The 23,326-nt window shown below is 38.6% G+C and overlaps 1 protein-coding gene across 4 annotated transcripts; it reads left to right on the forward strand.

Annotated features, from left to right (window-relative positions):
* Positions 1 to 108: 108 nt before the first annotated feature.
* On the forward strand, positions 109 to 23,168 carry LOC144655588 (ubiquitin carboxyl-terminal hydrolase 19-like). 4 transcript variants are annotated; one of them, XM_078515872.1, is made up of 23 exons: positions 109 to 452; positions 1,743 to 1,801; positions 2,045 to 2,145; positions 2,732 to 2,803; positions 3,756 to 3,871; positions 4,583 to 5,590; positions 6,387 to 6,520; positions 10,502 to 10,594; positions 12,148 to 12,324; positions 12,984 to 13,094; positions 13,642 to 13,725; positions 14,316 to 14,410; positions 14,871 to 14,931; positions 15,660 to 15,775; positions 16,578 to 16,721; positions 16,996 to 17,084; positions 17,505 to 17,621; positions 18,165 to 18,262; positions 19,329 to 19,371; positions 19,495 to 19,570; positions 20,649 to 20,801; positions 21,421 to 21,593; positions 22,153 to 23,168. In XM_078515872.1, the coding sequence occupies exons 1-23, from the start codon at positions 350 to 352 to the stop codon at positions 22,353 to 22,355; spliced, it is 3,426 nt and encodes a 1,141-aa protein (XP_078371998.1). In that variant the 5' UTR covers positions 109 to 349; the 3' UTR covers positions 22,356 to 23,168. The 4 variants fall into 4 exon arrangements, with proteins under 4 accessions (XP_078371998.1, XP_078371999.1, XP_078372001.1 ...); XM_078515873.1 differs by having other exon boundaries at positions 1,746 to 1,801; XM_078515875.1 differs by having other exon boundaries at positions 109 to 443.
* Positions 23,169 to 23,326: the final 158 nt, after the last annotated feature.

Genomic DNA, 23,326 nt, shown 5'->3' on the forward strand with positions numbered 1-23,326 from the left:
TCGTCCCCCCTATTACTTCCGCTTCCGCTGTCTTCGTGCATCGCTCCTCTTATTGCATGATGGGTAAATTGTAGTTATTGAGCATGCGTGATACTAGCACGTGTTCATATGATGTCACGACGGGCTCACGAAAAGAAATTTTTTCACTGTATCGGTGACTTTTTCACAGTTTTTACGGACCCAGAACTACCTAATGATTGTGAACTACCCAGGGACTACCGGTCGAGACATCTTGTGAATGTTTTTCTTGCTTTAAGGCTTCAAAACGCGGTTTACCACGACGATTACGCGCCCAAACATCAAGAACTCTACGGTCCCAGCCAGACGTAAGCGAGCGGCTTGCGGGAAAATGGCCATAAAATGTATGCATTCAGACCATTCTTCCGCCGAAGAACAGCACAAATACCAGAAGATTCAAGCTGAAGAAGCACAGGAGTGTAAAGGTAATGAAGGTTAGTGCTAAATGTTAGTGCTAAATGACATAAACATGTTAAGAAATTGTCCAAAAAATTGCTTAGATCGTGAACGGAAGTTACCTAAAATTTGTACGTTATCACAGTGATCGTGCAATTATTAATTGTTAGCTTCATTTTACGATCAATCCATTTTTAAGATCGATAGTTTGAAGTTTCTGCATATAATTATTGTGTTTGAATTATTCAAGTTTGTTAGCGATAAGGGTTTCTCCTGTACAAAATTGTACATGCAGTAGATGTTTTGATTAAATCTTGGGTTGTTTACAAACCGGCATGTCAGTTTCACGTGCCGTAAAAATATAAAACTGAAGGTGATACAAGATGGATTTCTCTCCAGAAGTCTCACTGTGTTCTTATAAATGAGAGTTACAGTCACATGTACTCAATCACATAACAAAAAATGGCCAGGGTAAACTTTATAATTCCGGTTATGTTATGTTTCAGTTTTCTTTGAACATAATTATGAGCCCATTTCTTTCTCTCTGTTCTTTAACACCCTTACAATGCAAGTACACTGCATTGTAAGGGGCCGCCTGAACAAAAATTTACCAAACAAAACAAATCTAGCAAACCAATCAAAACTTGAAGCAAATACACATACTAAGCTGGCCAGAAGTATAAGAAAATGCATGTCAACAAATCACAATTAGTTTTGCTTTCACTTTCTGATTGGTTAAGAAAGTGGTACAAATTTTTTAAACCAACCACTTGTACAGTAAAGTAAAACCAAAGCAAATGCAAGTAACTTCGAACACTCAAGCCAAGTGAAAATCTCTAGAGCTATAATTTCAAGTAATTTAACAGACCTTTATATTTCTTCACTTCGTTTCAAATTTAAGCTGTACCCTTTACATGCAGATGTGTTGTCTGGATGCTTCAGAGTTATTTAACACAGGCTGCATTCTGTGTTTGGTCAAGATGTTGCCCAAGTAGATTTCATGTTAACTGAATATTTTGCCCGAAGTGGAAAACATCAAAACTGTAGTATCATTCATTTAACTCTGTAATTCAATTCAATTCATTTAACTCTGTAATTTAACAATGTAATTATGTGTACTTGTGTCGAAACACTGTGTTGTTTTCGGTGATGACGATGTTAGCCAAGAAGTTAGTTAGTACTCAATGTTGATAACAGTGTGGGGTCTAAGATCAGTCAGATAATAAATCGTTTATTAGCCAGTTTCAAAGTTTGTAGTTTTGCTGTACATTCTAGTTTATTGTTTGTATTTTGACTAAGTTATAAATTTCTGGCATTTTTTGTTGTAGCAGCTAAACCACAAGACACACATAACCTGGTCCATGTGAAGCATGACTGGTTTGACAAGGTAGATTGAATGTGTTTGTTGTAAGTTTTTGTAGTTCCTTTTCACTCCAGTAAAGAAGAATATTTCTACATAGATGTACATGTTAGATAGGGGCAGAGCTTTCAAGCTTTGTACATGTTTGCATGTCCTTTCTGCTTTCAACTGTCAAGTTGATGCAAATTCTACTGTTTTGAAGTTGAACACATCTCTTTATGCCTATGTGGTGTGGATGTTAATCGACCTTTTTCTTTGTGTTTCTTCCAGGGAGATACCGTAGTTATCCACTTGTACGTGAAAAATGTCAACAAACAGCTCCTGGATGTTGTTCTTTATGAAGATGAACTTCATGTTAAATTTGCTACAAGGTTTGCAAAGAGATTACTGTTGGCCCATGCATATTTTGTAATTGTGTCAAAAAATTAGAAGCCAGTGCAATTCAATTCATACTTGATTGTTTATCAACTAGAAAAAAAAGATTCATAGCTATTCATTCAGTTGAACTAGGTTGTCCGTCCGTCCGCTGTCTGTCAGTCCGTCCCTCAGTCAGTCACATTCAATTGATAATTTGTTATGGATTGTTACCAACACTGAGCTGTCCAATGATCAATATTATAAAGTTATTATCCAGTGGCAAAAAGCTTTTTTTGATATAAAATTCAGCTTCTTAGCAAAGCCTAGAGGACACACACAAAAGAAATATGGACCTTATGTTGACATGCTTGTTCAAGTTTCTTTGTGTCCTCCAGGCCATGCTTGCAGTGTAAGTAACAAGCTGACTTTTACTACATATTAAAAGTACATATGTAGCATATTGAAGAAGGACACATCTATTGTTTTGACATCAGTTTCAATCTTTTGCTTGTTTTGAAAATTACATGATACTATTTCATGTACAATGTACTTGTGTTGTGAAAGATTTCTGATCATGTTGTGGTACTGAATTTTTTTCAGCAACAATGAGTTTCTTAAGATGTATCCTGGTACATCAGAAAATACTCTGTTTTCATGGAATCTAAAACTCAGGTTTGTTGAATTTTCATTATTTTGAACTGCAGAACTTTACATGTGGCTTACACTTGCCAGTATCTGAAATATTCTTCAAATCTTGGATTGATGTTCAATATCGCTGACACTGTGTGCCTATTTTAAAATGAGTTGGTGATACACACAGTGTACCCTGAAACCAGCAATAAATGTATTATTTTCCATTTCTTTTACAGCAGTGTCTGTTGCTTATCGCGAAGTGAGCTCCCATGTACATGTACAAGTACACTGTAGCTTAGTTCTTGATTTGGATTTTTTGCGTTTACCACTGTACTGGGGATTAATAGAAATTTTTTTTACATACAACATTGGCTTCATTGCCACGGCAAATTTGACCACTAGACAACTACTGAAAAGTTCCCCAGTTGGTAAAAAAAAATGTTCAAATTATTTCTGCTTGCCGTGCCTTGTGTTTAGAAGTCATTGCTGGCCTAGTGGTTAGCTGGTCTCCAGATTGTGGCAGCTGAGTCGAGGATCAAGCCCTGGCCAGAGTGATTGCATTGTGTCTTGGGCAAGACACTCCTGTCAGTCCACTTTCATAGTGGCATGCCTCTTTCTTCCCAGATGTACATGTACAGTACATGTATAAATGGGTATCAGCAAATTTAATGCTGGGAGTAACCCTATGAATCCACTCCATGGGGAAGTAGAAGTACTCCTAGTCTATGCTTTGGAAACTACTGAATTATCTGTAGATCTGGTGGTATCAGAAACTATGTCTTGTCCTTGAAGATTTTACCCATTTAAAATGGATTTTATACGCAGTGAGCCTAAAATAGTGACAAAAGCTGCTTGAGTTGGAAAAATATAAAAGCCCAATAATAACGTACTTTTTCAAGTTGTTAATATTGTTAAAGGGAACCTCCACTCCGAAAACAAAGATTACCTTGTAGATTGTTTTGAATGATGTTGTGCCATTGATTGCCTACAGGGGGAATGTCGAGATAGCAGAATCAAACAGCAGAGTAGCAATAGCCTTTGTACAGGTGTCGCTAAAAAAGAAATCTCCTGCAAGATGGAATGGCTTAGAAAAAGTCAAAATTCCAGGTATTTATGTAAACTAACAGCCTTGAACCATTACTGTGCCTTTCAATCACATGTTAATTCTGAAGTTCAAAACCCAAGTAATGATTGCGTTTACGCTGCCGTCATTCATAATTATGGCAACAGCCAACAAACAAAAAAGGAAAACAAGAAACCAACAGTCAGAATGGATCAAAATCTATCAATCAAAACCAGCGAACATGACCTTTTGAACTGGTTGAAGTGAACTTTCTGTTTCCTAAGAGGTCACTTAGATGATTCAGATTGATTGCAACAATAAACCGTACTGTTGAGTTAGCAGAGTTTGAGTGTTTTTGAAAGGCGCAGTGAAACAAACAACAAAACAATCCTAAAAATTCTAAAAATTTGCTCTAACAACGTCGCAGTGTTAAACATAATATCATAGAGTGCAGGTCTAACTTTTCTTTAGAATGTCATGGGAAACAACCTTTTATATATGCATGTGCACTGTACAAAAACTGTATGTTCTTAACATGTACTGGCTATGTAGTACAAGAAATTATATTGATTGGAAATACATTGCTTCACAAATCAAATTTTGTAGAATTGATACATTTTTTAGACACGATTGTCATGTCAAACATGTTTTATGGTACATTTGTACAATGAAAAAAGGTTTTTCCCCATGAAGCTTTAAATGTGATTTGTTGTACATATTTTAATATTGAAACTAATTTGTTTTTCTGCCTTCAGGTCAAAAAGGAGACAGTGCTTTATTAAGTGACAGACCTTTCAAACAACTGTTCAAACCTACAGAAACATCTCAGGTGTCGCAATCAAGGGAGAAAATGACCAATGGAGTTCATGAGACTGCTAGCAACACAGACAACTCTGAGATTACTTGCTCAAAGGAATCTAAAAACTTTACCAAAGAAAATGCTTCTAATTTAAAAGTTAAGGAGGAAATAATTGTTACCACACCTGAGGAAAAGCTTCTTCCGAATGGGGTTTCTGAGTCAAGTGCAGTGGAAGATCCTTGTGATGCCTGTGGGTCTTCTGACATGGAAACTATGAACTCGCAATTCACTACAGATTGTATACCACAAGATATTGATGGTGATGACATGTCAGTAACGTGCAATTTAAAAACTCCACTAGAATATAAACCAGAGACAAAATTTAGTGAAACGAGAACTACATCAACATGCGATGAATCAGCAAATGGACATGTCAATTTAGAAACTCCAATTGAATCGTCAGGCATGGAAAAGGATTGTGATTATCAAGCTCAGCATGCTACGGCAACATCCACTGCTGAGAGTCTAACAACATCATTCAGTACTTTATCGACTACCGTACAACCAAGTACATCAACTTCAACCTTGCCTTCAGTTTCATCATTTGACTCAGCTTCAGCGTCAGTAAGCCAAACGGCGATTCCATTACCACCACCTACCCCACCTCCTCCTCCCCCTGCCCCTCACTTATCTGAAGTGCGGGGATGCGGCGATGGCCAAGCGAAGACAGGAGTGATGGGTGGGAGTAAGAGTAGCGTCACTCACCTTCCGTTTAGTGACGCCATCAAAGCTGCTGCATCTAAAGGTGCAGACGCAGTTGAAGGAAGCTTTTATGAGGAGGAAGATTCTGATGAATGTGTCCACATTGGTCTCACAGGGTTGGATAATCTCGGAAACACCTGCTATTTGAACTCCATTATCCAGTGCTTGGCAAACACAAGGCAGCTGAGAGACTTTTTCCTTGGTAAGTTGAGCATTACACTACCGGTGCCAGAAGTTTTCCTTGCACAGCTTCTGGTGTTGGTCATGTCTCTATTGTTACCATATGAAGAACCTCTGGAACAGAGCACTATTCTTGGGTAGTGCCAAGCCAATGACAAACCTGCTAAATCAGTCTACATGTAGTAGTCCAGAATCTGGACAAGAAAGCTGATTGGCTTCTTATGGTTTCCCATGGGTCTTCTAATCTAAGCAATGCTGTGATTGGTGTATAAATATTACACATCAACAAAATCCAAATTTTTTTTTCTTGTAATAAATCCAACATAAGAAACAGTGTTTATCTGGATATCAAAACACCAAAAGAGAGTTGAAAATACGAAGCCCAGCAGAGTATTTTCAACGAAATTCAAGGTGTTTGGATACCCAATAAAAGACTGTCTCAAGTATTTGATATACAGTGTAAGGGATCTTCTCAATCTAAACAAAAACTACGGAGTAAACAGAGAAATAAAATCGTAAAAATCTATGCTAATTAAGACTTGGTATCCAAACCTCCTTTGCGGTTATGATTTTCTTTGTTTTGACTACAGCTGTAGATGAATTATCAATGTGTTTTAGAATGTAATTTCTGAATTTTTGTAGGCAAACAGGTAAATAATAGAATTTTGCACATTAATCAAGGTTTCGGCCTTGAACTGGTAACACTAGCCTTGTCTGGGTTTTCCTGTCATATAATTCAGTCACAAAAAACCTTGTGTAACAATATAGGAGATTGAGAGAATGTTTGTGACCATTGTGAAAAAATTGTATTTTAATAGGTGATGAGTATAAAGATGACATAAACACAGAGAACCCACTGGGGACTGGAGGAAAGCTTGCTGTTAGTTTTGTCAACTTAATGAGAAACCTGTGGTCTGGAAAGGATAGATCTTTATCTCCATATAAACTCAAGGTAAATTAATTAATGCATAATAATGGTGTGGCTCAATTTTACTCTTGATGCAATCTGGTATTTTCCTTGTTTTATAATCATTATATATATGTATTGCATACACCAGAACAAAGTAAAATACCAAATTGTACATGTACCAAGGATAAATCAAAGATCTCTTCGAGATATCGACTTTTTTTTGCATGAAGTTAGTATGAGTAGAAGGTTTATCCTGGGCATTGTTGTTCGAACATATCATAGAAGAATTCAAACGTCTTTCAGTTCAAGCATTTTTTTATTTTCGCGGAGTAAATGCTGTACTTGTCAGTCGCGACGGCTGGGTGCTTTGCGACTCATATACTTTGGCTTGGTTAAAAAAGGTAAACTTTGACGTTTGCCTTTAACATGTTTAATCGAAATAGTTGTTTCCTTTCGAGTTAGAAAGATTTCTACTCGGCTTAATGCAGAAAAATAACGCCTGATCGCAGGTTAGGTTACGCACGACAGAGTTACCTTTTGTCTCGTCACGCAATCTTAACCCCACATTGAGAAGTAAATTTTCGTTTGGATATTACCAAAAGCCGCTTCTCCTCGCTATTCTTTACCTTACGGCTACACATCCCATTTCTAACGACTACATTTCCAGCAAAACAGTTGCTGTTTATTTTTCTAATGGCGATGCATTAACTTCTGAACGGAAGAAACGTTTAACGTTTACTGCTTCCACCGGAAGTAATTTCACAACAGGCTACAAAAGCACTTATAAATATCACTTAACACATTTAATGATGTTGCAATTAGCGAAGCGCACTAATGACGTCACAGACTGATTTGACCCCCGGTGTGAGTCAAAATTCGGACAAACAAACCGCTCTTAGCCTGCGTAGCAGGCGTTGGCGGCCACTTTGGAGGCATATTTAGCGATTGTTTCACAAAACCATGGCCAGATTGGCTCGGACTTCGGAAAGCCTTACCTGTGCAACGTAGAAAGCTCAAACCGTGGTTTGAAACAAAAGGTTTGTCAAACAGAGCGATTATTCAATAAATGTGTAAAATGTTTTACTCTCAGTTATTGAATGGATTATAAAGGCCCGATTTGCTGCCGGGATTTGCTGAAAGAAAACATTTATTTTTATGAGAAATGCAAAACTTTTACACTGCGATTCCCTCGCCGCTCGCTCCAAATTCTTCGCGGTTCCCTCTATTTGCCGTTCGCCGGCCCGTCTCAAAGCGAGCACTCGCACTCGAATCCCGCCAGCTACGCAGGCTACAGATCGGATGGCCGGCGATCAGTGCCGTCAAATTCGGGAAGAATTCTGAACTTCTTGCAACCGACGATCTTTCCGGTGCCTAAATGAAGCAATCCTTCGCAATTATATAATTGGATAGTAATTCGCTATCCGCCGCTCGGCAGCCTGAATAATTTTGCAGTGGAAATCAACGGTGTCATTACCGGATCTTCGACTAATAAATTCAATTTTGGGCCATTTTTTGGATACCTTCAATCTATTTTTCACTTACTAAAGCAAAAATGTTTGAAATCTATCATTTTTCGAGCCTTTCGAGAATCTCGGCCTCAAATTGTGCCTTTCTCGCCCTTTTTTTCTTGTCAAGAATGCGTCCCCTCCATACAAAGCCTTTGCCAAAACTAAAATTGTTGTCCGACTCACGCAGGGGGGGGGGGGGGGGGGGTATCATGTGGCGAAATCTATTTTTAGTAATAGTGCGCTTTGCTAGCTAGATGATGTTGCAATTCTAAATTGTGCAACTCAGCAGAAATAATCAATTGTCACGAAATGAGTTCCCTTTGGTTAACTATTAGCAACGTTTTAGTGTGTTCGTGCGGGTAATGTTTGACCTCCTGACCTCTTTCAGTGCTTTGGCTAAATTAAAGGCACGGCGCCGCACAGTAAAATCTTTAGAAAAGCAGTCACTTGAGAAACACACAAGTCGTGTTTCCGTTAGTCACGGAGTGAACGTGACATGAATTTCTGCCTAGCCGGAAAAATGCCTGCTTACGCATGCAAATATTTATTTTGTTCCGAATGTTCAATAAAATAACCCAAACCAGTTCATTTAAAAGAAAGCCAAATCACGCCAAAATAAAGAGTAGACTATAAAAGCTATCCCATTGTGTTTCTCCGTTAAGCGTCTTCCGACAAGCTTTTGGTAATTCCCCTGACGCGATGACGTGTATCCCGTGCTTTGACACATTCTTGCTGAGCTTGCAACTTACGTTTCGATAACGTTTCGATTCTCAAAATACTGTAAACTCAAAACAAAAATTGGGATATCCAGAAAATAAGTCGTTGTTTTGCAATATTTAACACGTTCTGGGTAAATTGTACGACTTGTACTCGCTCCGAGCCAAACGCTTGAGTAACACAACAATAAATATTTCACACAAACAGAGCGCAGAGCATTCAAACTGAAAATAGGTGAATGATTATTTATAGCTACAAGCGAGAGATCGCGTGACATGGGTCTGACGTAGTGGTAGTTTTAAATAGCTTGGACATGTCCAAGCGGTCTTTGTTTTCGCTATGTGATTTTAGGTCAAATTGATATTAGCGCCTAAAGACTTGTACTGGTAAAAATTGCGTTCTTAATCGTTTTAAACTTCGCTGCCTTCTGTAATACTTTTATTCGTCCATTATATTTCTAATTTACAGAAATGTCATATATCTGCTAAAAATATTAATAGATAATGACTGGAGATCTTAGCAAGCTCTACTGAGCTTTTCTTAAGAAGATCCCCATATGTTAAAAACTAACAATAATATAGCAGATGGATATAATTTCTATAAATGTAGTATCTAACACGGGTTTTGCTATTTTTAAAAATTAACTATAATCTAGCTTAAGGAATACATATGATTTTGCACATAGACTTCGAGCGCTGAACCCCTTACATTCTTAATTGGTTATGTGACGTAAGATTTGGGCTACTCACGTTTTTGATCCTTATATAATGTTTGTAAATTTGACAAGTCACGTTTTTTCTACAAGAACGGAAGTGCTGAAGCACAACTATAGAGTGACACTTTACAAGTCACGCGCTTTGATCACCCACAGCGGAAAGTATTCCCTTGAGAAATTAAAGCAGTCCCTTGAGAGTTAACAAGAATGCAATCCCTTCCGGTTCAGATTTTAGCCCAGGTAAACGCTATTCTTCCTCTTTTTGCTTGTAAACAAGCAAAAAAAGTCGAAAAAAGGGAAATTGTACATGTAAATTTAAAGCAACTGTGTCATTTAGCAGGAAGAAAAAGCGTTAATCATGCTTTGTTCAGTGAAGCACAAAATGTAGCAAAAGTACAAACAATCATATAGAAAAACATGAGCTATTAATAGTCTCTATTTCTTTGTTCTTATTGATCTCTTTTAAAGAACCCATCATTAATGTTGATTAATTGATTTATTAATTTTTAATAGTTACTGCAGTACAAAGCAGGATTGAGGTTTTTTAATTCTGTTTTTTACTAATAGAGAAATTGTGTTTCGTTTTTCATGATGAAATGTTGAATTTAAAACAGTTACAGTTCTGATGTAATGTATATGAAATGATTCATACATGAACTGTGGATGTATATGAAAGTGATAAATGATCGTCGCAGTGAATTTTTAATTTAAGCAATTGGAATAAAGAAGCCTGAAAAGAAAAGGGAGGGAGGTCAATTGTGAGTCACAATGTGTGGCTTCAATAGCTCAGTTGGTAGAGCATCGCACCGGTATCGCGGAGGTCACGGGTTCGAATCTCGTTGAAGCCCTGAATTTTTTTTTTTCAGGCTTCTTTATTTCAATTGCTTAAATTGAAATTCACTGCGACGATCATTTATCACTTTCAGTTACAGTTCTCTTGTGAAATAAATAACATCATTTCTTTGCTTTATATGTATTTTACAAGGCATGCTCAAATCCAGTTTGCCAGGATTGACACATACAGCTCACAATTTACAGTGACACTCTTGATTGAACTTGACAATTTTTTTTTTACTTCTGTAGGGCATTGTGGGTGAAAAGGTCTGCCAGTTTAAAGGTTATATGCAACAAGATGCACAAGAGTTTATGGCATTCTTACTGGATGGTCTGCATGAGGTAAGACTTATAATTCCACAGAAAAAATAGATATATTCAGTGTTCTCCCTAGGATTTTGGGAAGGCCAGGCGGTATTCGGACTGTGATTTTTAAATGCCGTCAAAACCTGATTTGCGGAACTTGTTCCCCCACGTTTCTATCACTTTTCTATTTTTTTTTTTTACAGAGTAAAAATTTACTAATTTTGCTTTAAGAAGCTTTTAGTTTCTTTTCTGAGTAACCCGAGTCGGCTGAGTTCACCATTCTTTCCACAAACACGAGAATTTCGTTAAGTATTCCATGTACGACACCTTGAAGTGCTGTTGTATTCCTTTGGAAATTTTTGATAAAGCTAAGATAGCTGGCGTTCAAGGAAACGAATGAATTACACTCACAGGTTTGAACATGTTAATGCAAGGGTAAATAACTTTTATGATGATATTACAGGTGCAAAAACAGAGTAAAGAAAATAAGTGATTTCGTCTTTGCTTATGGATAGCAATCCCCAGATCTCAAACAGTAAGGTTACTTTGTGTTAAATCTTCAATTTTAAGCCAGGCGGCAACGATTTCCTTGCGAATCAAGCTAGGCGGCCCGCCTGGCCTAAAATACCCAGGGAGAACACTGATATTACTTCTTTAGCCTGCATTGTAGCAATCATGTGTACATCTGACTTAAACATGAAAGTGATAAATGATCATCGCAGTGAATTTCCAATTTAAGCAATAGGAAATAAAGAAGCCTGAAAAAAAATTCAGGGCTTCAAGAGTTTATGGCATTCTTACTGGATGGGCTGCATGAGGTAAGACTTATAATTCCACAGAAAAAATAGATATATTACTTCTTTAGCCTGAATTTTTTTTTTTTTCAGGCTTCTTTATTTCCTATTGCTTAGCCCTGAATTTTTTTTTTTTCAGGCTTCTTTATTTCCTATTGCTTAAATTGAAATTCACTGCGATGATCATTTATCACTTTCATATACATCCGCAGTTCATATATGAATCATTTCATATACATTAAATCATGACTTAAACATGTAGCATAAATGCAGCACTGTACATGTACATGTAAAAAAGGTTATTTGAGATGTACAGTCAACTCTCGCCTTGGGGACACCCCACTATTGCGGACACTCGCTATTACGGACAAAATCCAGATCCCTGGCGAAAGAGGTTTGACTGGAATTGACTCCCGCTATTACGAACTCTTGCTATAACGGACACTAAACGATGTATGTAGGTTGGACTGGGAGGCTCATTCCTCTGGAGCTTATCCTGGTTTCCATAGCATGAAGTGACTAGAACTATTTACTTTCCACTCCCCCCTAGGTTTGCTGCTACCGCATTAAATTAATTTGTCCATTTGTAAGCCCGGGTGGAGAGGGGCACTGATTAGAAAGTAAAGGAACTTGCCGAAGAACAAAATGCAATGACCCTGGCCAGGGCTTGAACCGGGACCACACTATCTGGACTGGAGTCCAGCACACTAACCACTTGGCTGCCTTGCCTCCCAAGAAAAGTATCAAATTTAATTGTTTTTTTTGTTGTTGTTGTTGTTGCAATATAATCTTAAGGACCTAAACAGAATCAAGGAAAAGCCTTATGTTGAGGAGGTTGAAGGAGCAGGAAAGCCTGATGCTGAAGTGGCTAATGAGGCATGGAGGAGATACAAAAGCAGGAATGACTCGGTGATAGTTGACTTGTTCCAGGGGCAGTTGAAATCCAAGCTAACTTGCCCCATGTGTAATAAGGTAAGTGGGAGTTTTTAATTAGTGAGTAACTGGAATCTAGATAGTAAGTTGTAATGACACAGCCTCTAAGACAGTGTAGTGAAACAAAATGGTCCGGCCAAAGCTTAATGTTAACTTAACCCTTTAACCCCTATGAGTGCCAATTGGCACATAATGTCATAACTTGGTCAATATTTGTCCAAATGATTTGAAATTTTGGCACCAAAATTGTCTCGGAAAGATCTGCATTTTGAAAGCATAAAATTATACCTCCCCCCTATTTGTGACTTGATTGACCACCCCTATAACTTTTAAAACTTTTTTGCCTGATACATTTGTGGTAAGCAACATAACTGAAATTAACCACTACACGTCTGAGAGCTGCGCAATAAGATACAGTTTAGGGTATACCCAAAATTTAGGGAGATAAACAACGTTTTAAATATTTTTCTTTTAAATGTTTTAACTCATTTCTTTCAAAGCTGTAACATTCTTTTTATTTGCTATTTAAAGTGTTTTATGCAATTTACTGATCCACACCTTTCAAATGGTATCTCATACATGGAAATCTGGTTGAAAATTTTTAATATACGAAAAAAGGCCATTTGCTTTAGGGGGTAAAGGGTTAAGATGGTTGTTATGTTGCAGATATTCACAATCAGTTTATTTTTTTACTTTAGATCTCTATCAAATATGATCCTTTCATGAACCTGTCTGTTCCATTGCCAAAAGAACAGAAGCTGTTACCGGTGTATGTTTTCTTCAAGGATTACAACAGAGTTCCTCTTAAGGTACATATTTGAAAATGTTACATTGTAAGTTAACCAGTATTGTGTAAAGGCCGATTTACACTGTGCAATTTTGCGGCATGCAACAAGCTAGCAACATGCCTGCGGCAATCGTTAGCGAGTTGTAGGTTTGATTTACACAACACAATTGGTGTCGTAGGCCTGTCGTAAGCATGTTGCATGGGACAAAACGTACCATGCAAATCAGCCTTAATAGAAACAACATTACAGATGTACTGAGTCCCTGTCACAATTAATGAGACAATTTGCTCCAGGTTGGAAGGTGTGACTCATTTGTCAACCTCTTACCCTCCCCACCCCTCATGTTCAGTTAAAGACTTTTGGACACTATCATGATTTTATCAGAATTACAAAAAAGATGGAGAGAAACAACTCTCAACAATCGTGATGCAGACTGAAGAAAGTTTTTGCTAACAGTCATGCACGCATGACTAAATGTAAATTCAGTAAGGTGTCTCTTGATGAGGCTGACATTATGTTGAATAATTTTTACAAAGGTTTGATGTTTTATTGTTCATGCACACTGTAGATTAGGGTCAAGGTAACCCAAGATGCAAACGTGGAGCAACTCACTGCTGCTGTAGAAAGGATCACTGGAATTCAAGTAGAGAATGTAAGAAACTAAGCAAGAGGGTGCCAGTTCATACATTTGTGTAGTCGTGGTAGAGTTATTACCATATTTTCTCGATTAAACACTGGACCCCGATTAAACGCCGGCCTCGTATAAATGCCGTGTCAAAATTGCTTATTTTTAAATAAACGCCAGGGGCGTTTGTTCGAGGTCTCGGCATTTATTTGCGGTCACGCTAACAAGTGAAAATATTCTCTTAGACATACTTGTATGATATGCTGCTTTCCAAATTTCAATTACTGTGCAAAGGTAAAAGGCTGGCGTAACATAGCTAGGATGGACGCTGTACAACAAAATAAAACCTGCAGCTATTAATGTTTGCGTTCCGGTCCCGTCTTCATGACTGACGCATTTTTTTCCTTACAAGTGTTAGTGCTCACAGTCATTGAAATCTCAAGGATTCCTCCAGCGTGTGTTTATAAGTTAAAGGAGGTTGTTTAAAAATGTGGAGGATATTGTCGACATTGCCGTTTATGAACTTAAACTTTGTACCCATAATCTTTATGCTCCTTTATTCATATACCGTTCATGCTATGTTTGTCACGCATTATGCATTGTACGTTATCTCATAGATGAGGGTATATGAAGTATTTCATGGCAAATTCCATCGTGCATTTGACAGAGGGTGCAGCTTGTCATCTGTGGCTCCAAATGACATCACTGTTGTGTAAGTATTCTCTCTAGCTGTTTTGCTCGTCACTCACTGTAATTCTTACGTTATGGCTCGTTCAGTCTTGAAAAGTGTCCAATGTCCAATGCTCTGAAAAAGGCCACTAGGGGTGAAAACGTTTGAGCTAAAAGACATAGAGAGAACACTGACTGCAAAGTTAGATGTTCTAGTACACTGGAGTAGGAAACCTGTACTGACTTAAATGATTAAAAAATATTTGTTTTAAACAGACGGGTAGGTCTTTTTTGTGAAATTGTGAGCAAATAGATCTAGGGCTTGAAAATTATTTTTGTCCTCAAAATGCTAAAACTTCACGAGCCATGTACGTGTATTATACCAGAACAGAGCAATGAAATAGCTTTGCAACAAAGCACTGAAATTTTAGCTCGTCTACGTGAAGAGAATTTAGTATCTTACAGTTTGGCTTGATATTGTTACTTTGATCGTTTGTGCACAGTTATGAGGTGCTTAGTGAAGAGGAGGCAGGCGAACAAGTGTATGAAGTACCAATTATACAGGTAAGATGCAGGGATGTCCCTAAGGGCCGGCTGCCGACTATTTTCACCGGCTGAATAAGAACTTAAATCGGGCTGAAATTTCACATGAAAACAAAGACTTGGGTTTTCTAATGAGCTGGCTTGGTGTTTTCTTAGCTACATTCCTGAAGATAACAGTGTTACTGAAATTGAAACTTGCCGCAGTCAAATCGTTCTCTCGTTTCCCCGGCTCTTAAGATGTACAATGCAGCATACTGTAAGAAAAGACAAGAACCAGACTCTCTTTCAGTAGAGGTTTTTTTTTTTTTTTTGAATTCTTAAAGTTGTCCTTGTTAACTGGAGTCCTAGTTTTTTGCCTGAAGGGATCACTAAATGTTTCTTGCATTGTATGGTTACCTACCGCGTTCTGAAAAGCGTGGACAATCAAGAACAAATTTTAGGTGGCAGGCTTTTGTTTTTGTTGCTACATTGATTGATTAAGACGTGTTGGATGAAATAATAAAGGGTCTCGGCAAGGTTTCACATACATGGCTTGCTACCCGGGCCTTTGAAAGAAAAAAAGAACAAACAACAACGCCCTACATGTAGCCCTAAAAACAATAACTACTGTTTCACTGGAGGTTGAGGAGCAGTACAATTACAAGCTTACGAGAGTTAATTGCTACACTACTGATAGTGAACACTTTGCACAAATAAGTTTTAAATTTATAAGAAAAGTTTGATCAAGTGTTGGATTTTTGTCACTGCAGAGAACAGTATGCCCCCGTGTGGTCCCAGGTCACTGTGCAAGCTGCTACAAACGCCCGAGACCTGGTGAAGTCCTCCGAAGGTGTACGCAGTGCTGGGGAATAGGATACTGTAATCAGTAAGTAAAGGAACCTTGGGTTATACCACACAGCGGTCAAACGCAAAAATGACGTCACCTCCGGTTTTCGGCGCCTCGAACTTTTCTGAGAATTTGTCTCGAAAGTGTGCAAACTTTTGTAGGAAATTGTTAAAGAAATGGTACGGTGAAAGAACAGTTCAAGCTGGGACACTCAGTGGAGATGAATTATCAAATTTCCAATCCATAAGCGGCGTATAAACCTTAACTTTCCAGGGACGGCGTTAACTTTTGGCTTTAAAGCGAAAGTTTTCGGAAAATTTAAGACTTTGTATGGAGAAGTTTGGCGGGAATTGCACAGTAACTGCGCAGGCGCGCCACGTTTGGGAATTACAAAAGACGAGACGGGTAGCAGCTCTCACAAGGTGTTAGATGAGTTGCTTGCTACCCTTCGAGAGAACAATAATACAAACAACAGGAACAATGCCTCTATCCTCCAAAACAGTAGCAACTGCTACACTAGGGTAGAATTATAAGCTTATGTGAGCTGCCACACTTATGCAAAAGACACTCGATGGTTATGAAAGGAAAGCAAGGAAGTAAACTAGTCAGTTATCAGTGCCCTGTTGTAGAATTCGAGATAAACCCAAGCAAGAAAATAGTCCATTCACAAATTTTTTACCATCAGTTGCGTGAATTCCTCTCCTGGGAAAGATGTAACTCACGCGTGGATAAACTACTTGCGTGGAAACTCGTGCGCGCTTATTTGGTGGCTGTCTATATAAGAGAAGAAAAGAATGACTGGTCGTTAGACATTTTTTTTTATTTCTTTTGCTTTATACAGGGACTGCCAGAAGGATCACTGGGCGACTCACAAGAAAAGCTGTAAGAGAGTACCTCAACCCATAGGAACTCCTTTTATACTCAGCGTTCCTGCCTCCAAGGCAACCTTCAAACAACTTCAAAAGATGGCGGAAGAGTATGCAAAGTAAGATTAATGGACATTTTGAAGGGCAAGAAACATGATGAGTTTTAGGCGTGAAGTAGTACGGCATCAGATTGCCATGCTTACATTCATGTATTCAGTTAACTATATACTCATGCCTCATTTCATCAACATTGCTTAAAATTAATAGCTAGGACGGCTCATTGTAATACGTTTCCTTGTAAACATATTTTCGCCCGCATCACCTTGATAGAAAAGGGAGCTTTGAAAAGTGTGGCCGGCGTATTAAAATTGTGTTTGAATTCTTTGTTTGCAGATATTCAGTAACTGTGCAGCCTGGTGACACTGTCCAGGCGAATTCGTCGACAACAGGTGAAACCTCCTCTGAAGAAAACACGGCTTCCGGTGAGTCTTAAAAAAAACACAAGCACAACTTGAAAATATTGCTCTATAGCCCTGTCTCTTTCTCTCTTCAGTCAACAGAACAGGCTCTGTAAAAATTCAGTAAAAATTCCGCCTTGGATACTTAACTTGTACCTGCATTGTGTTCTGAGAGGCTGTAACATGCAATCAATAACAAGTGTCCAAAAGCTTTAGTGTATGTCACGTGTGTGCGGCATGTATGTCATGTCTGTGCGTCATGTTTGTCACGTGTATGAGAGGCTGTAACATACAATCAATAACAAGTGTCCAAAAGCTTTAGTGTATGTCACGTGTGTGCGGCCTGTATGTCATGTCTGTGCGTCATGTTTGTCACGTGTATGCAACATGTATGCTTTATCTAATCCTTGATTAATCTATTGTCTTTTTTTGTCTTATTCTCAGGCGTCACTTGTGTAGTGGGTCCTCCTAAGGGTAGCTTCCCTAAATTTTACATCAAACCTGTGACTGTGTACGGTGATGCTGTGACCGGACAAGAGGGAAATCGTCTCTCAGAAGAAGGTAAAAGAAAGGGGAGGATTACGCAACAACGGTGTCTTGTATCAGATCAAAAGTCTCATTTGCGATCCTCCGATCCGCCTTAATCTGCCTAAGGGGATCAAGAACTGTAAAGAGAAACAGGAACATTGACATTTATGATATGGACTTTCAAGTAGAGAATTCTCGTACTGCAATTTAGATCGAATATTTTTTTTTTAATATATAGTTCTTCTTTTATTGTTGCTCTCGAAGTCGCTTTTACTATTTTTCTACATTTTTAAAGACACTGTTTTTATTATTTATGTAAATAATATGTTTATATATAAAGTTCTTATTCGAATAGTCAAATCATTGTAATTCTTTTAGAAATTGGTTAATAAAGTTTTTTAATATATAAAAAAAAAATGCAATGTGATTTTTTTACACGATGTACTGCTGTGAGTAATATAACTTTTGCTTAATTTTTGCTTTACTCTTCCAACAACAGAGTAATGGAAACTTTTACAAACACGATATAATATTAGCAGGCTTTCTAATATCGATGATCTTTTTTTATGGCAACAGGGACAGAACCACTCGAGTTAGAAGGCAAATTTCTTTCCATTGACTGGAGAAATCATCCTCGGTCGCAAGAGTTTGTCGATGTGGACGAAAAAGTTTTGGTAAGTTGGAATAATGGGTACAGTCAACTCTCGTCGTGCGGAGACCTCGCCATTACGGACACCCCGTTATTACGTACAGGAGTTGAAGTCTCGGTGAATAAGAATTACTGAAAATAACTACCGCTACTACGGAATTCCTTTTTTACGGACACCAAATGGGGGCCCCGAGGGGGTCCGTTTTAGAGGAGGTGGACTGTGCATGTATTTTTTTTATTTGGGCATAGAAATCTGATCTGCCTGTACCTCTGCCTTAACCCTTGTATGCTCTTACTGAAGTTGGGCGAAAGAAGTGTTGTGGCGCGCGCTAAGCGTGTGGTTTCGCGGGCTCACTATGCGAGAAGTTGTAAATTTGAACGTCCGCGAAGTTTGTCGACTTTCAAGGCCACTTTGTGGAAGATTTATATGGCGAACACGCGTGAGGCGTTTGAACTATAACCACAGACCAAATTGCTGGAAATCTTTACACGTTTGTTCTTCACTTCCTCTTCCATTTAATGTTTAGCTGATAACCTTACTCACGTGCAAGATTATAAAGTGAGGTGCCAACATTGATCGGGGGGGGGGGGGGGGGGTTGGGGGATCCTAAAACAGTATAGAAATGATGTTGGCTATTTTGAATTGAAAACTCACTATTTTTTACAACTTTCCCAACTTCTTTTGTCTGTGGCTGTAGTCAGTAACTCCATTGAGCAGTTTGTAATCAAAAGTGATGAAATAGGGAATAGAAACTGTGTATGACCTTCGGATACGAGGCTGAGCCAATTTATTGCTTTTCCTTTCTATTGCCATTTGCATGACACATCATCGCTGTTTGGAAGGCGCAAGTAGTTAATCTACAGTGCCAGTGAAATGTAAGTTGGCAGTCAGTGATTCTCAAAACTCGAAAACGTGGAGTATCGATACCTCTAGTCGAAAGCTTTTAGTTTCATTCGAGAAAACAAAGAGCTTACCAGTCGATTAATTCTCCTCGAGACTACATCTAATGCGTTTACGTCATGAAATTCTTGTCTATTCTTTTTAAACACAGGGTGCCTTGATCGATAACAAATGTTAATTTTTGTTTCAGGAATGTGAAGAACATCCATCTTGTAAATCTGAAACGGTTACAGGTGAATATTGATTTTTTTTTGTCCTGATTCAGGTTTCTAGTCGATTTTGTGATCGCCAGATATGCTTCCGTGTACATGAATGGTTTTAATATCTCACGAGAGTTCTGTTTTTTTTTTCTACAGAATCATATAGTTGTTCGTTAAAAGAGTGTTTGGAGCTGTTCACCGAACCAGAGACATTGAGTGAGAACGATGCTTGGTGAGCTAACAGGCCATCTCCGAGTTACCCTTTGTCTCTGTTTCACATCGAGTCTACGTGCAAAACCATTCATATGGTATTGAGTTTCACCTTCAGATCCATTTTCATGCAAATCAAACTTATTTTCATTTGAATGGTTTCGCACGTAGACTCGTTTTGAAACAGAGGCAAAGGGTAACTCGGAAATGGCGTATTTCTCAACATTAGCTGCGAAGCGGCTAGCCAATAATTACGAACAAATTTGTCTCTATGAAATTTCTTTCAACCCAAAAGTCACATTTGGTGAATAGAATTGTTTTTGGTCCCTGGTAAACTGGAGAAACGTGTTATTGTTGTTTGCTATGTGTTTACTACATACTAGTTATGCAACGCTTTCGAGTGGTATACTATGGAATATCCCACGAGTCACTTGTATTTTCTCGGTATACACACGAGCCTTTAGGCGAGTGTGTATGCCAAGAAAATACAAGTGACAAGTGGGATATTCCATAGTATACCACGAGAAAGTGTTGTGTAACTATTTTATACCATGCCATAGAAAATACGCTTACTAAATTTCGTCGAGAATACAGTCGCAGCGCACTATGGGAAGGTTGGGTTGAATACCGTCGAATATACAACGGCTTTCCTGTATTCTGATTGGCTGTATTTTCTATGGCATGGTATAAATGGTAGTTGTGGAGGCGTTGAAATCGTGTGCAAGCGAAACTGGTAAACAAACAAGAAAAAATAAGTTGAAAATGGCATGATATTGGTACAGTTGCCAGAACATTCGATACTGACGTTATATCATCTTTAAAGAGTCGAGACTATACGAAAGAAGTGAAAAGCACAAGTTATTTTTAAGTTGCCTTTTTACCTCAGTCTCATCGAGTCTTGGTTCGCAAAAATAACATATCGAAACGAGTTTGATTTGCAAGACAATGGAATGCGCAAGTAAAATGCATTTCCATATGAAAATTTGTGCACTCATTTTGAGACCAGAAAAAAGCCTATCGGAAATGGCCTATTGAGCTATAATGCATTAAAAAATGTTTTTCTTGCGCATGTGATTAACGTTTTACCCGCTGACTAACAGGTACTGTCCTGAGTGCAAGGCTCATCGCGAGGCTACCAAGCAGCTGTCAGTATGGCGTCTACCGGAGATCCTGATTATTCACCTCAAGAGATTCTCGTTCAGGAATATCCTTTTCAAAGACAAGATCACCAAACTCGTCGAGTTTCCATTAAGGTTAGTGAACTATGGCTAGGATAATAAGGATTATGGGGGTGACGAATGAATAGTATTGACTTTCGTGACGGTTCGGAAGCAATGAACAGCAACCTTCAGATTAGAGTAAGAGTACGAGATTGAGTACGAGTACGACTTTTGAAACCTAGAACTTGTACTTTCGATTGTCACATTTCAACAGCGATCTCACACCGACAGTCTCCTTTTCATCTGATCAGCAACAGGGAGGCGTGAGGGCTATTGTAACGTAACTGAATTGAAATTCTAAAGTCATACCTGTAGCCGTTCTCGTACTTCGATCTGAAGGTCCCTAAAGCCGGGCTGACAGAGCCTGATGTACCCATTTTTTGTATGCACGAACCGCAGTTAGCCTCTACCTCTCAAAAACCTCTATTTTTATTCGTCCGTTATAAACACTACCTCTATTGTTTTCTAAGGCTAAGGGTATTGTTGTGACATGCTTGTTCTAAGAACCAATGACGTTTTTCGTGTCGAGGTGTAGTGGGCGACCCACGAACCGCGCTGTTAGTTATGAGACGATTTTATGTTGACACGTTGTGATTTTATTGTAGTAAGGTTGAAATTATTGAATCGTCTAATGTCGTCTCCTGTGTACTAGGGGCCTTGACATGTCCCGCTTTACTCTGGGCAAAGATGACAAAGAAGGGTCCCTGTACGATTTGTTTGCTGTGGCCAACCACAGTGGAACTGTCAACTTTGGTCATTACACCGCATTTGGCAGGCTAGCAGAGGCAGACCAGCCTATTGACGGACTGAAAAAGGATGGCTTTGGTATGTATTGCTCGTCATTTACTTATCTACGGGTAAATTATCGCCTCGTATATTTTAGAAGAGTGCAATGTCTGAGAGAAAAGAACGAACCCCAGGAATTTCTGTGAGTCCATAACTTCAAACAAGACAGGCCGTCCCGTAGATTTATTCTTCCTCAGGCAGTATTAATAATTCGAGATAACCATAGTTGATAATGCATCCTTTATATTTTACTTTGAGACGTCGTTTCCCTAAGGTACTCGCGTCCCTTCTTAGTTTTTAAAACTAAAAGACAAACGGGAATTAAAAAAAAAAACATGGAATTGCTTCTTATTTCATACTCAAGGTGTACTTACTTTCGAGGACGTTCTCAGAAAAACCAATAGGAAAAAATTAGTTTTGCGACTCACGCGAGCCTCTGCGGTGGGGTATTCCCCCGCTTAAGTTGCAGCTTGAACTTTCCCAACCACCTACAATGAACAAACTTAAATTTTGTCCGACGGAATTCTTAAGTTTGCCTAGCTTGTGTACTCAATGGAAATTAATTCACCTATGACCTGTTTTCATATTTATTCTACAGGTTGGCGTTATTTTGACGACAGACATGTCACGGAGACCTCAGAGGAACGCATCGTGTCCAAATACGCCTATGTGTTGTTTTATAAAAGGCGGCCCACTATAACCGACTTGGTCAATCCAGTAGTCTCGCTAAAACAAACTCAACAAGCCACGGAAACAACAAAGGCAAGCCTGGAGGACGTTGACGAGAATGAATTAGATTGAATGATATAATTGTACATATAGTGTAAATACGTAACTTAAATAGTGCTATAAAAAATTTGCTTACTTAGTAAAAAAGGAAGAATTGTAAAAGCAACTTCAAAGCTCATTGCGTCTCTCATTGCTCTGTGTTACTTTTGAGCAGTGGGCAGGTAAATTAAGCGCGTGGAAAGTCACGCTGTAGTTAATATTTGCACTTCCGATCGGCTGAGACAAGCTGCAGTGTTTTGATTGACCCATTCAAAAAATACCAACCATTCAGGAGGTCGAGCGGTATTACGGCTGACCTATCGGAAACAAGGGCGGGAAAACGCGACACGGTTGTAAATTAAGCGTGGGAAGAGTCCCGCTGTAGTTTATATTTGCACTTCCGATTGGCTGAGACAGAAGCTGCTGTGTTTTGATTGGGCCAAGCATAAAGTACCAACCAATCAGCAGGTCGAGCGGTATTTACGGCTGACACATAGGAAGAAACGGCGGGAAAACGCAACGCGTTTGTTTTTACTTGCCTTCTGATTGGCCGAAGAGAAGGTTGCCGTGTACGTTGCGTGTTCTTCGAACGGAAAATAAAATTGGGCCATATGCCTTTTGCATACATTTAGGAAGAAGCTAGTACTGTTTTGCTGGTGCTTTTTCGTTTTTTGGCAGCTAAGGTTTGCATCGTAGGAATTTGTTTTTTAGAGAGTTTAATTTAAGGGAAGAATAATGCATAATCTTACAAAGCATGTTTAGTTATTTGTTCTTATGTAAAGTTAAGATCCCCTGAATAATTCTCCTTTTTTTTTTGGAATGGTGAATAAAAAGATACTTAGGGTTGGTCGTCATTGTTATTTTTGATTGCCGATTTATTAACGGTTGCTCTGGCCCATAGGACTACAAAATAAAACCTCGTAATTTAACAACCTCTAAAACTTTTCACTGTACTGTACTTGGAAGAAAAAAGGATTGACCTGAGACTCGAAAACCTAGGTCTC

The sequence above is a fragment of the Oculina patagonica genome, chromosome 5 (genome assembly GCF_052425735.1).
Source record: "Oculina patagonica isolate OP01 chromosome 5, crgOcupat, whole genome shotgun sequence".
NCBI lineage: Eukaryota > Metazoa > Cnidaria > Anthozoa > Scleractinia > Oculinidae > Oculina > Oculina patagonica.